This window comes from Chamaea fasciata, unplaced genomic scaffold (genome assembly GCF_029207755.1).
Source record: "Chamaea fasciata isolate MVZ Bird 193981 ecotype frontalis unplaced genomic scaffold, bChaFas1.0.hap1 SCAF_14, whole genome shotgun sequence".
NCBI classification, from domain to species: domain Eukaryota; kingdom Metazoa; phylum Chordata; class Aves; order Passeriformes; family Sylviidae; genus Chamaea; species Chamaea fasciata.
Window position 1 is genome coordinate 3,660,693 of NW_027094099.1, and position 13,444 is coordinate 3,674,136.

A 13,444-nucleotide genomic window follows, 5' to 3' on the forward strand; every position below is an offset into this window, starting at 1 on the left:
CTCTGATGGAGGCAAAGGGCAGACAGTCACCTGCTCCTGTTTTGACGGTCAAGCCACAAATATGGATACGTGACCTACAATAGCATCTTACTAATTTTTTTTTCTGCTTCTTGACCAATAATGAGAGTTACAGGCTAGTTCCTTATCTGGGAATACTTGGACTAGGACTTGCTGGGCCTGTCTAGGAACGCAGAAAGATGCAAATGTTTGAAGAACCAATCTCCAGAATGTGGTGAGTGGTGCAGGCAGGGGAAAAGCAGGTCAGGCAGAGGCAGATTTCTGTGTGTGGAGGCACAAACCTCTCTTTCCTCCTGATGCCTAATTCAGCCTGCTACTGGTATCCCTGCTGTGTCTGATTTGATTTTTTTGGGTCAAATCCTGCATCAGTTATGAGATGTTTTCTCTTTTCAGACAAAATTAGTTTCATCGTTTTTTCTCTAAGAGATGTGAAAAAGGAAACAAGAAAATTTCCGTTTACTGTGCAGCTTCATCCCACATCCTCTGCACCAAGTGCTTTCCTTGGTTGATCTGTCTGGAGTTCAGGGTCTCAAGGGTCATGGATACTGGGCTTCTCTCTTCAGAGTGGCCCTTCATGGAGGTGCTGCCACAAGGATTTTCCAGCTTTTTGGTCGCTTCTGTGTAGCATTGCCTGGAAAGAAGAGATGTCAGATGATGAAATGGGAGGAGTTGGATGAAGGGGCCTAGGTCTCTGGCTGCTTGTTAGAGGGTGAATCCAGCCAGGACAGGTGGTGGCTGGATACAGCCAAGACCATTGTATGTCAGCACCAGCCCACTGTTGTACAGCTGCCTCTTCAGTGCTGTTTCAGCCCTCCGTAGCCAAGTTCACCCCCTCTGATCTGGCTTCACAATCATCATCTCAGGAGCTTGATCCCATCACTGCCTCCATGGTTTTGTTGCAGAGTACAGAGGGGAAAGGGCTTTGCCCATGGCTTGGGGCAGATAGTTGGGGTAGGGTGAGCAGACGGTCACATGCTCAGTGGATGTTGTTTTTGATCAGGTTAAAGGAGTTCCACTTGCTGCATTTGTGGTGACCCTCTGAGGGAAGTGTTTGAAGGATGAGACTGAAGTGCTTGGATGAAGAATGTCTGGAGACGTGCAGGGGCTGTGAGAGGGGTTTGGGGGTGGCATAGTGACTACAAGAGCAGAGAATAGGCTGCTGGGAGATGAGGAGGTTTGGCTTGGGGGTGGAGGACAAAGGAAGGATGGTGAATGAGCACTGCTCACAGTGGCTGGGGAGCTACTGCTCTTAGTATCTGTCCCTCCTGTGAGCATGGCTAGAAGCTTCCTTGTCCTTGCATGCTGGAGGGGTTTAAATCCATGATGCCAGGAAGGGTAACATCTTACTATGAATTGTATTCCCAAGACTGTTGAAGCCCCTTCTCCATGTAGCTTGTGTAAAACAGAAACTGTGGATATTTAATTGTTCTAAACTCTTAGCACCTTCCCAAGTTTCAGAAGACTGAAACTTCCCTGCCCCCAAAAGATAAAAAAAGAAGAAAGTGACTTGAAATAGGGTTTTTCTGGGTGATTTTGGATAGATATATTCAGAACTGTTTTGGATAAATATTTTAAGAATTGTTTTGGTTACAGTCACCAAGCTTTGAAGACTTCTCAGATTTTGACAGTTTTCAGAAAAAGAATGTTTGATCTAAACCTGGCAATCTCCATGAAAAAAAAAAAAAATCCTTGCTCTGAAAAGTCTCCAGGATCCTGTGGTGGCTGGCCATCACACTGGAGCAATGCTGCTGGAAGACACACATCTTGAAGATGTGGAGGGATGCCTGCTCTCTTCCCTGGAGTGCCTGGCACCACTCTGTCTGCAGCTGCGGGGCTCTGCCTGTGGGCTTCAGGGGCGCAGCTGCCAGCAAATCCCTCTGGGCAGCAGCTGCACGGGGAGGCTGTGGCAGTGGCAGGTTTCAGAGGGATGAGTGCAGGTCCATGAGTGGCTGCTCAGGGTGTCTCGTGCTAAGGGTGGGCATCTGGTGCCTGCAGCAGGGCAATGCCCACAGGTGGAACCCTCAGTTCCAGCTCATCCCACTGTGCCTGCAGGGGATGTGCCATGCCAGGAATGATGCCTGACTCCTCTTCACCTCCACCCCAGAACGGGGGAATTTACTCACTCAGCAGCCCAGAGATGGATGTCAGCAGCATCAGCAGCAGCTCCCCTCCCCGTGCCAGGGAGACTCATCCTTGCACAGGCATCTTTCCATCCACTGCTTGGCTCTGATTACAGCCCCTGGGAAGGGATGGATGGTATTTGGACAGGCAGCTGGGGCCACTGTACCTGCGTGGGAGGTGGGAAGCCTTTCAGCATCCACCTGCCAGCAGACTTCCAGCTAGGACTTCCCTGCAGCCCTCTTTGGCTGCAGGCTAGGGCTTGCAGTGTGAGCTGGTCTTGGCACTGGGCTAGCTGGGCCATAGCTCCTCAGAGCGAGTGGGCAGCCTCAAGGACACAAGTGCTAAAGGTCAAAGCGAGTTTAAGCTTAGCAGGAGGAAAAGCCTTTCCTCGAGACACTGCATAGCTATGGAAATTGCAGCTCTTTCCGGCAGATGTCAGCTGGAAATGGAAATCAGCTGTGGAGGCCACGGGGTTGGGTGGGGACGGGACATCACAGGGCTTCTTGGAAACTATCCACTGGCAGTTCCCAGAATGAAGGGCTGTGATTGCTGTTTCTGAGGATGTCAGGAAAATCTACCTGCCAGATCCCTGCAAGATGGACTGTGGGGGTTTTCTGAAGGTCTTGCTTGCAGAACAGCCCTTGAGAAGGGTTGGATTGCTCTGGGCAATGTGAACTTGTGTATGGAAATTGTTTTGTTCATCATCTCTGGAGCAGAAAGAATTCACCACAGGTTCATTCAGTCCAGGCTCCTGCTGCCAGTAGTTAACATTTTATGAAAAATACAAGCAGCAGTGTCAATCCCTGATGATCCCACCACTGGAATGCTCTCATGGCTTTCTCCAGTTCCCAGTTCAGGGCTCATTTTCTTCAGCCAAAGGTACCTGAGGGCTTTGCATGTCGCTGGAAACTGGTTTGGGGGGATCAGAACAGTAACAAGGAACAGGCTGTGACAAGAGTGGGGCAGAGGGGGAGGACAGAGAGCCTTGCAGGAAGGGTGTTGGGCAAAAGTCATGGTTTGGTTTCCTGTAAAAGAGGAGAAACCAGTCACTACTCAACAGAAAGCCAAAGCTGCTGATGGCAGCACTCTGGGAGGGGATTGAGGCAGCAAAGCATGTGGGAGATGTGCAGACAGTGAGGATGGAGAAGGGGGATGCTGGAGCAGTGCAGAGTAAGAGACCTAAGAGAGGGAGGAAGAACAGAGTGAAATCCAGTCTGTGAGGTGTCTGGGCTATGGGGCTGGATGCTTCTCATAGAGAAGAGGAAAGAAAAGCTGCTGAGACTTACCTTCCCAGCCCTGTCTGGTCCCAGTGGGCTAAATCCCTTGAGGAGCCAGTGGACACTGAGGAGCCACCGCAAGCAAGGGGTGGGGACAGGAGCCAAAGCAGTACAGGAGGAGAATTGGCATATGCTGCTTTTCTAGGCAAAGGCATATTGGATTGGCCAAAACCTGGGTTAATTCCTGCTGATGAGTCTCTGCTTCTGGACTCTCAGTCCTGCTCTAGGACCTTCATGAGAGCGGGAGTAAGCTAGGCTCAGGCATTGCTATGGGCTGACAACATCTTTGGACTGGTGCATGGAGGACACTTGAGGTCCTTGGTTAGCCTTGAAACCTGGTAAGTATCCAGAGAGCACCTTGTCCCTGCTTTCTCATTACTCCAGAGCCATTGGGTTGGGACACTTTGGATATTTCTGGAAAGCCCTCATCAGCCCCATACCTGGGATGGTCATGGGAACTGACTCTTGCTGCATTCTGATCCTTGGGGTCTGGTGGAGTTGAGGAGCATGCTGGACTCCTTCCTTTGGTCCCTACGGGGATGTTTGCAGCAGATAAGCTCCTGAGCAATGGACTGTAGCCGAGGCATGATGTGATCATTGAAACTTTCATCCCATGCCCTGGGGGTCGGCTTGGCTGGGTGGTGAGCCCTCAGTGAAGTGGAGGAACCCCTGCTGGCTGCTGGCTTGAGCAATCTTTGGATGAAAACTGCACTTAATCTGAATTAGAGCTGTTGTCAGTGAGCAGTGAAGGCTGTGGCTAGCACTGGTCCATGTGGGACTCACATACTGATCCAGCACCTCTGCTAGTGGTGGAGAACATGGCTGCATGCCCAGCCTGCCAGCCAGCCAGTCACACACATCATGATGTCATTCTACTGAAAAGGCAGGTGACATCTGTTGTCAAGTGACATTTGTAGGACACTGAGCTGACTGTGATGCAATCAAGGTTGTTTCTGTTCAGTGGAAAGTTTTGGATCAGCTTACAGGCTGTGACACTGTGCAAAATGCTGAGAGCTCCATGGAGGGACGAACGCCTGTCCTCCAACCATAGCCTTGGCCTCATCGAAACATCCCTCTTCACATAAAAGTGATGGCATGCTCACCTTCTCCCAACCAATGTTACAGGAGACGAGCGTGTGATCCACTCCCCTCTGTTCAGGAATGAAGTACTGGGATTTTTTTCTTAAAAATAGCCCTATTCCTAGGAGTGATAAAAGTCTGAGATAAGCCCATTAAGTTTCCACTGTTTCTGTTGTGCAATTTAGGAATGTGGTGAGCCCAGAATAGCATCTGTCCTGGTGTGCCAGATAGTTTTGCTGCTGATACCATGCTGTCTGTGCTCCTGTGAGGAGTGTTTCACTTTCTGATGTAGCTTCCATGTCCTCCTCAGGGTATCCACAGCCAGAGGTGACGTGGTACAAGGATGATGAAGAGATGGATCGCTATTGTGGCTTACCCAAGTATGAGATATTCCGCCACGGAAACCGCCACACCCTGCAGCTCTACAAGTGAGTAAAGGAGCTGGCGAGCGGCTGGGTTTGGTGATGGGAGCTCTGAGTGTGTTCTCAGTGACTGGATAAGCTGTCAACAGTGGTGTCCCCCCCAAACACTTGGCTGGCCCCTTCTGCTCCCCACTGTGAATTCACCCCTGGCCCTTCCCCTCCAGCTGTGGCTCCCCAGTCACACTGGTGTGAGATCCGTTACTCTATCCAGGGATAGCTGCCATGCTGGAAGCAAGAGGAAGGGAAGAAGTCGCTCTCTCTGGAACCATCCAGTGCTGAGCATTAGGGCTGACAAATGTAAGCACGAGGGTAGCACTATCTGCCTCCAAGATGATGTTCCAGGGAATCAGGTTTCTGGAGAGCCAGGCATACCTTGTCCCCAGCAGGCGTAGACCCATTGCACCTTGAGTCCTGGATTTGGGATGTCAGACAAGTGTGACACGGACTGAAGATGCAGAATATCAGTGTTGCTGATAGTCCCACCATCCCTGTGCTTCCAGCCTGAGCTTTTCTGTTCCCCCAGCTGTGCTCCAGATATCCATCAGAGGCTGGCTCATCTCTTCCAGGAGCAGGGGCCTCTGTGGGTCAGGTGTCCTCAAGGGGTGACAATAGGGATGCAGGCAGGTGCTTGTGCTGGTGCCTGTGACATGGCGTGGGAAGACTTAGGTAACACAGTAGGGTAGAGGAAGAGCAGGAATGTCCTGTGGGCTGTGTAGAGATGAGGAAAAGATCCTGCAGAGGATTCTGTCCAAGAACAGTTGCGAAGCCTGGTGCCGCCTGTTCCTTCTCCATCACAGCCCTCATACCAGAGTTACAGCCCAGGGTGGAGCTAGAACAAATTTATCATCAAACTTGCTTGTCTGTTAGTGCGGAGAGCAGGCAGAGCCAGGGAGGAAGGCCATCCCAAGGCCTCCAGATGTCCTGTGGGCACCTCATGTGCCACATCTTCTGGACTCGGCAGCAAGAAGTAGGAGAGCATGCTTGTCTGTGCGTTCAGTGGGCATCCTGAGGAGGCTAGGAGGTTTCACACACAATTTTTGTTTTCCAGGTGCCGAGAAGAGGATGCAGGCATTTACCAGGCCTCAGCTAGAAATAACAAAGGCATCGTGTCCTGCTCAGGTGTGCTGGAAGTGGGAACTATGACAGAGTTCAAAATCCATCAGAGGTGGTTTGACAAAATTAAGAGAAAAGCTGAAGAAAAGATGCAAGAAATAGAACAGGGCAAGAAACGAGGAAAAGAAAATGTGGAAGTGGAGAAGTTGCAAGGAATGAGCCCTGAACGGCTCCAGAGGAAGCGGAGGCTGGCTAGAGATCAGAATCTCCGGTCAGGAGACTCTTCATGGGAGAAGGAAGACGCAGCAAAAGTGCACGTTGCAGATTCACAGTCCAGGTTACACAAGGATTCTGCTGAGACAAAGGAGCAGCCACTCAGTGCAGTGCCAGGCTTCCCAAACAAACGGGTGGCACCTCTGAAAGCAGAGGTGACCACCAATGGAGATGCCACTTTAGAAAGTGGGGAGGAGAACGGGAACAGCTTTCTCACGTACATCTATGACACAGTGGAGGACTTGGCAGCTAAGCCAGGGGCAAAAGACTCTGCAGCTAAAAAGAAAAAGAAGGTGGAAGCTCCTTCAGCAGCAACACAGGAAGTTTCTAAGCGAGAAGAAAGCGGGAGAGACAGGGCCAATCCATCTTCAAATCCCAGGTTTGCTCCTCCTGTCCCTTTACGCCGGAATGCACGTTTGAGGGCAGCAAGTGATCAAGAAGTGGAAACCAGTCCAAAACTCAAAGAGCCTGGGAAAGCTGTGAAAGAGGACATTAAACCTAATGATGACGTGTACTTCTCTTTAAAGGACATGTATTTTGATAAGCAAGTGAAGCCAGTGGCAGGGAAGGAGAAGGTGGGAGCCAAGGATGAGGCCAGGACTGAGGCTGCCCTGCAGCCTGTGGCAGTCAGCAGACAGACAGAGGATGCTCCACTGGCCTCTGAGGTGTTGGAATCAGGACCTGTGCTGTCCGACGGCCAGAGAGGCCAGCAGCAAGAACAGAAGTTGGAGGGAAACAAAGAGGTAACTGGGAGAGACAACAGCCAATGCAGGGGTGGCAACAAGAAAATACCTCTGCTACGCATTTGTATTGTGTCACTGGGCCTGGGAGGCTGCGTGTACACCATGGGATCTGCTGCCGAGGCTCTGCAGGTCTTCACTGGTGAAAGCACCCAGAAGGGCTTTTTGGATTTTATGAGCTCAGACAGCAGAGCTTCCACCCCATCTCCAAGCAAATGTCAGCTGAGGTGGTGAGAGATGTAAGTCGGGGCCATTCGAGCAGCTGGTCTCGGTGGCCTGGGGCTCTCTGGTTTAATCGGCACGCTGACCTCATGCAAAATGTTTTCACATCAGGTCGTCAGGGAGCACTAAATGAGTATTTATAGCTGGGAGTGGGTGCCTTGTGATGGCATCTGTTCAGTTTAACAAGGGAGCTTTAGTTAAGGAGCCCCACACACGGATGAGATACCATGTGAGCTGCACCCTCAGGGCCTTGAGTTTTGTTTACAGTGCAACGTGTATACAGTAGATCTGGACTATTTTTTGGCCCATCCCTGTAGGAAAAACTTTGTCGGGAGACTCATTGTGGTGGTGGTGGTGAAGCGCCGGGGCACACCACCAGCTTCTGACCCTCAGAGCATCTTTTAGTCAACTGCTATTTCTGTCACCTAACCTGAAGTATTTGCCATGAAAATATTAGACTGGAAGCTACCGGACAATTTCCCCCCATTTTTCTTTAGTGACCCCTCCTGCTGTAGAAGGTTCTCTGAGTCCAGTTTGCAGGTGCTATCAGGTTTTGGAGTTTGGGCTGTGGTAGGTGCACACTTTCAGTACAGAGAAGGTTCCAGGTGCAGCACCTCTCGCTTGGTAGGTAACTCACATATTTCAGAATATGGAAAAATCCACAGTGCATAAGGGACTGATGATGAGTGCTCCAGTGGAAAAAAAATACCCTTTCTTCCTCTCTTAAATTTCTTTAGCCATTGGTGGGTGCAGCTTTGCTGGTAAGAACTTGCTGTGTTACGCGCTGCACATCTGGTTTCTGGCCTTGCTGCTGCACAATGCTCTAAACTCATCTTCATATAGACCCACCAGTATCACATACTGCTGCAGAAATTATTGCTGTTCAGGCCAGCCCGTGGCAAAGCCATTTGTTTCTTCCCTCTCTGCTCATTTTAACACCTCTCCCTCTCAAAAACCATGGAAAGATGCTGGTGCGCAGCAGTCAGGCTTGGGCTGTCATCCCTGAGCAGTTGACACGCATCAAGATTTTTTTCTCTTTAAAAGCTCCACTCACAGAGGGAAACCTGTAACTTGTCAGCTGGTATGCCTTTGAGGAGACAAAAGGGAATGCTTCTGATTTGAATTTGAATGCTTCAGCTTGTTGGTGCTGCTGGGGAAAGTCTTCAAGCTTTTGTGACAGCAAATAAGCTGGTTTAAAGCCGTTTAAGGCCAATGCCAGGCATGTTTCAGGATATTTTTATTCCCAAGGACAGGGGTTACTTGTCTTTTTCTTTTTTATTCTTAAACAAGAAAGGTCATAGCATGACTGTTTTCCTGGCTTTGGGACATAGCTGTGCCTTATGCTCAGGACTTCTCTTCTGAGCTGGATTTATCTGTAGCAAAATGCCAGACAGTAGCCAGGCTCTGGACATCCTCTTCTATAAGACCAGAGAAGAAACTAGATTTGCATGGTAATCACTCTTGCCTAAATTTTAAACTGATGATTTGATTATATTTCTTTAATTTTATGGATAGGAACAGCCTCTAATGGTGCTTCCCCCACCCCAGCCCTTCAATACTCATATTGCCGTAACAGTTAGAGAGGCACTTTGGACAAGGGCATGGAGTAACAGGACAAGGAGAAATGTCTTTCCACTGTCAGAGGGCAGGGTCAGATGGGAGATTGGGAAGAAATTCTTCCCTGTGAGGGTGGTGAGTCCCTGGCACAGGTTGCCCAGAGAAGCTGTGGCTGCCCCATCCCGGGAAGTGTTCCAGGCTAGGTTGGACGGGTCTTGGAGCAACCTGGTCTAGTGGAAGGTTCCCTGCCCACAGCAGGGATGGTAATGAGATGAGCTTTAAGGTCCCGTCTAACACAAACCATTCTATGATTCATTTATTTGGTTGGGAGGGGGCATGCTGAGAGAATGCTGCTTTCCTCTTTTCCCCAAGCTACCAAATGAAGCAAAAACAGCACAAAATAGAGGTCTGAGTGCCACAGCCCTCCTTTCCCATGGCGTTAATTTTGGGGGGCTTAGCACTCAAGTCAGTGACCTCAGGAGAAGATCCTTAGCAGCAGATCCTCCAGGATGGAAGGGGGACCTTGTCCCCGTGCCTTGTCCCCATCAGCCAGGCAGAGCAGTATCGCTGCCTCCCCTGCAAAAATGGGGGCTGGAGGATTTGGGCAACTCTCCTCGGGATAAAGCTTGGCTGTCACAGCAGGCAGCTTGCTGACACGTTTGCTGGGTGCAGCTGCGGTTGGAAACATTTGAGCTTCCCAAACGTCAGAGAAACAGAATGGTTGAATAGTGCTGATAACGTCAGGGTGTACAGTTTCTCTATAAATCATTTCGGCAGCCTTGTCCTGATAGTGTGTGACATGCCGACTGCCCCTCTCACAGTGGAGATAGGGGAGCACTCAGTCTTTAAAACCATCAAGGGAATTATGCAAGGTGTCAGCAATGGCTGGTGAAAATGGGCAAGTTTTGCTCTTTGGGAAGGCGCTGAGTCAGAGGAGATTGGATTAAAAGCCACTGAATGATTTAGAAAGGCAGATCTCTTGCCTCTGTGCACAGCAAGGGTGTTGAAAGGCAGAAGGACTGGAGCTGATTAAAAGAGGAAACATTTTGTACAGCCTGACAGGTGGGACCCACTCCTGTGGGATGATGGTGAAACCATCAGACCCTGGATGACAGAGTAACACTGGTATCAGGGTAATTCCCATGATTCAAGAAGAATTTGGGCAGTGCCATGTAGTACAGGTGGACCACAAGTATGACTGCACAGACACAGGCAGTAACATGATGCTAATTTCGGTTTGTTTTTTTTTTTTTTTTTTAACCAGGTTTCAGCAAGAGTTGGGCAATCTCCTGGTGACCTAAAGCATCCAGTGTCCAGTCCAGCGAAAGAGACCAGTCAGCAAGCTAGTAAGCTAGAGGAGGTCAGGAAAGAGGTGCCCGTTTGCCAGGAAGCCAGGGGGGCTGTGATAAGGACAAATCCTCGGTTTAGACCTCAGGAGCCACCAAAGCCACCAACACCTTCTCCAGATCGTGTACAGTCTGGCAAGGAGCACGCAACCCCCAGGAAACACGCAGAAAGACATTCCGGTGTTCCAGAGGACAGAGAGGCTCAGCAAGGACTGTTAAATCAAGAGAACAAAAGCCAAGGTGGGGAAGAGTCATTGCTAAAAAAATTGGCTCCTCCAGAATCTGGAGAAAACACTCCTCTTGAACAAATCCCATGTCAGACAGTCAAGGATGGGAAGAGCAAAGAGGCAGGAGCAGAGTTGTCTGGGAGCCATCCTGGTGCGAGGACAGGAGGGAGTGATGTAGCAGAGCCATGCCTTGGGGCTGTGCACAGGGAGGCCGGAGGGACACCTGTGGGCCATCAGAACACTGAAATGGCAGCTCCTTCCTCAGTTCCTCTTGCCAAGGAAGAGCTCCTTCCTGCTCCTGCAGTGAGGCCATCAGTGGCTCAGGAGGCACTGCTGGCAGCTAATGGAAGCCCAGGGATGGAGGCTGCTGCAGGAGAGGTCCCGTCTGGAGCCCAGCTGCTGCCTCCTGCGAGTGGGGAAACGGAAATCACGACAACAGGTGGATCTGCCCCACGAGAGATGTTTTCAGGCATCATGTCAGAGGAGGAGAATGCCAAACCAGTGCCTATGGGACCTCAAGGGAAGGAGGGAGGAATCCTGACAGCCACAGCTCCATGCCGGGAACCAACAGCATCTTCAGGGACTTGGGAAGGAGTCTCTGAGGTTCAGCCACAGGTACCGCTGGTCCTGCCCGGCTCAGAGAGATCTCAGGAGATGTCTTTGGAGGAGAAAATGCAGCACAAAAACCTGGTTTCCTCCTTAAAGAACTACCTGCTGCTACTTCTAAAAATGTCAGATAGCAGTAAGGATGCCACAGAAGGGGACACTGACTCTGGGGACAAGGAGCAGCCAAATGCAGGGGAAGGCATGATCCCAGAGATAGGCATTGCTGGCCTTAGCCCTCGCACCTCAAGGAAAGTTTTGGAAAAAGTAGAAAACAACCAGCTCTTCCAGACAGCAGAGAACTTGCCTCTGACCCCCAGGACATCTAGACGGATCACAGGAATGATTAACGAGGAATTTGTTACCAGCAAGGAGATGCTGGCTTGCAGGCCTGTGCCACCAAAGAGACGTACCTGGGGTGCTCCTGAGGCCGAGGGGCCGCCCCTGCTCTCAGTACCCTCCATCGTGGTGGGCAGCATGCCCACAGCAGGAGTAGCTCCTTCTCTTTCTGATTTGTCTCCAGGGAACTCTGAAGAGAGCCCTGCTGACACTCTGGCAGAGCTACCTTGTGCCACACCAGAAGAGCTTGCTTTGGGGGCCCGGCGCAAAATATACCTGCCAAAACCCAAACAAGTGGGGGTGGAAGAAGAGGCAACCCCGGAGAGCCTGGGGCACACAAGAAGTCCAACTGTTTCACCACGGCAATCCAGGAAAAATGCATCCCTGTTGCCTTCTCCCACCCCAGCTTCATCCTCTCACTCAGAGCAGTGCTCTCCAACCCTGATGAGGAAGATGGCCACATTGGAGGTTCCTAAGCTGTATGAGGAGCCTGCAGGTGACACCTGTGGTGAGGAAGAAGTCCCTGGAGATGCTAAGCCAGAATCACAACCAGCAGAGTCCCAGAAAACAAATAACCCATTTAAAGGTGAGGGAAGAGAGAATCCCCATGAAGCGCATTCCCTTGTTGCCACAAAGGGAGCCAGTGATAGTCAGCTGGGGCCACATGATTTTTGTGCTTTTGTAGGGTTTTCAGCATCAGCCTTTGGCTGTGTGAAAGCCAAAAGTCTCCCCCAAGACTTCTATCCCAGTGCAGGGAGAGATGAGGAATGCAAGAGGCAGCAGCTCTGACATCGGCTGTCTCCACAGCCTGGGCTTCCCCAGCCCCAGGGATCATAGAATCCTCTTAGTTTTGGTCTCTGTGTTCTGTTCCTCATCAAGCCTGATGCTGGTTGGGGATCCTGAGCTGCCTGGTCGAGTGGAAAGTGTCCCTCCTCATGGCAAGAGGGTTGGGAGGAGGTGGTCTCTAAAGTCCCTTCAAACCCAAACTGTGATTCCGTGATTCAGTGGGCATCACAGGGCACACACTCCTCTTCTACATCTGTGGTCAATGCTAATTTGATTCCTTGTGGCAGCGCATTAAAAAAGGCATAATCCTGGGGTTGAAGGAACCAGGTGACACTCTCATAGGAATCGGCTCTCTTGCAAAGTAAAGGTAACCATGATAAATCCCTACTTCAGTAGATGAATGTTTCCTCCAGTATTCCATAGTGTTTTCTCCAATATTCCACAGTCTTTTTCTGCCTTTCCTCTGACCAGGCCTCACAGGGTATTGCAGTGCTGCACGGCGGAACAAATTTGTACCACTTGTATCCCATCTATTTATCGCAGTGGAGCTCTGAGACCTTCCTTGGGAAGGCAGTGTTACACGTGCTGACACACGTGATACTCAAAGCCTGGAGCAGCAGTGTGGGCATGGGCTGGCCTGTCCCCAGAGCTGTGGCCAGCACTCTGTGTCTCACCACCCGTCTCTTTGCACCCTGTCCTTAGCTCCACAGGTGGTCCGTAAGATCAGGGCAGAACAATTTTCTGATGCATCAGGAAACCTGAAACTTTGGTGCCAGTTCTTCAATATACTGAGTGATTCTAAGCTGACGTGGTACAAGGACGAGATCCCTGTAGCTGAAGCCCAAAGAAGGTAACCTGTCGGCTCCGCAACAGCACAGTCCTTGTCACCTGTTACATCCTGCTCCTTGCCTTGACTGGGTGAAGGTGCCCCTCTTGCTAAGGCAGCATGGGAAGCTCAGTGCATGGCACAGTACAATGTGTACTGTGTCATCATATCAGTGCTCACGGAGGGAAGGATTGCCCAGATGGGGAGTCGCTGCCAAATTTATCTTATTGATGCTCCATCTGGAGTGTCTGCTTTGGGTACCCAAACCTTGGGGAGGGCAGAGAAGGTGTTATGCCCATCACAGAAATCAAGAGCTGAGTGTGAACTGCAAGACTGGGACCCCAAAGGATCCATGTGAGGGTGGCAGCCTTCCAGCAGTGCTGGGAAGGTCTTCCATGCAACAACTGCTGGGAGAAGGCAGCTCTGGGTGTGCCCTCTCTACCCTTGGGACTGCCCTTGCACAGGGAGAACATATTCAGACAGCTGGTTGTATCCTTTGGGTCTACTATGGAGAGCAACTTGTTCTCAAGCTCAGAGAATTTCTGTATGGACAT

At 50.7% G+C, this 13,444-nt stretch overlaps 1 protein-coding gene across 2 annotated transcripts in view; it reads left to right on the top strand.

The window, feature by feature from the left end:
* The window catches only part of ALPK3 (alpha kinase 3), a 32,906-nt gene that overhangs the window by 15,264 nt on the left and 4,198 nt on the right, over window positions 1-13,444 (top strand). For both annotated transcript variants that reach the window (XM_066196234.1, XM_066196235.1), the window contains 4 exons: window positions 4,807-4,924; window positions 5,967-6,987; window positions 10,028-11,864; window positions 12,767-12,914. In XM_066196234.1, the coding sequence (XP_066052331.1) occupies window positions 4,807-4,924; window positions 5,967-6,987; window positions 10,028-11,864; window positions 12,767-12,914 (3,124 nt within the window). The remainder of the gene's footprint in view (window positions 1-4,806; window positions 4,925-5,966; window positions 6,988-10,027; window positions 11,865-12,766; window positions 12,915-13,444) is intronic.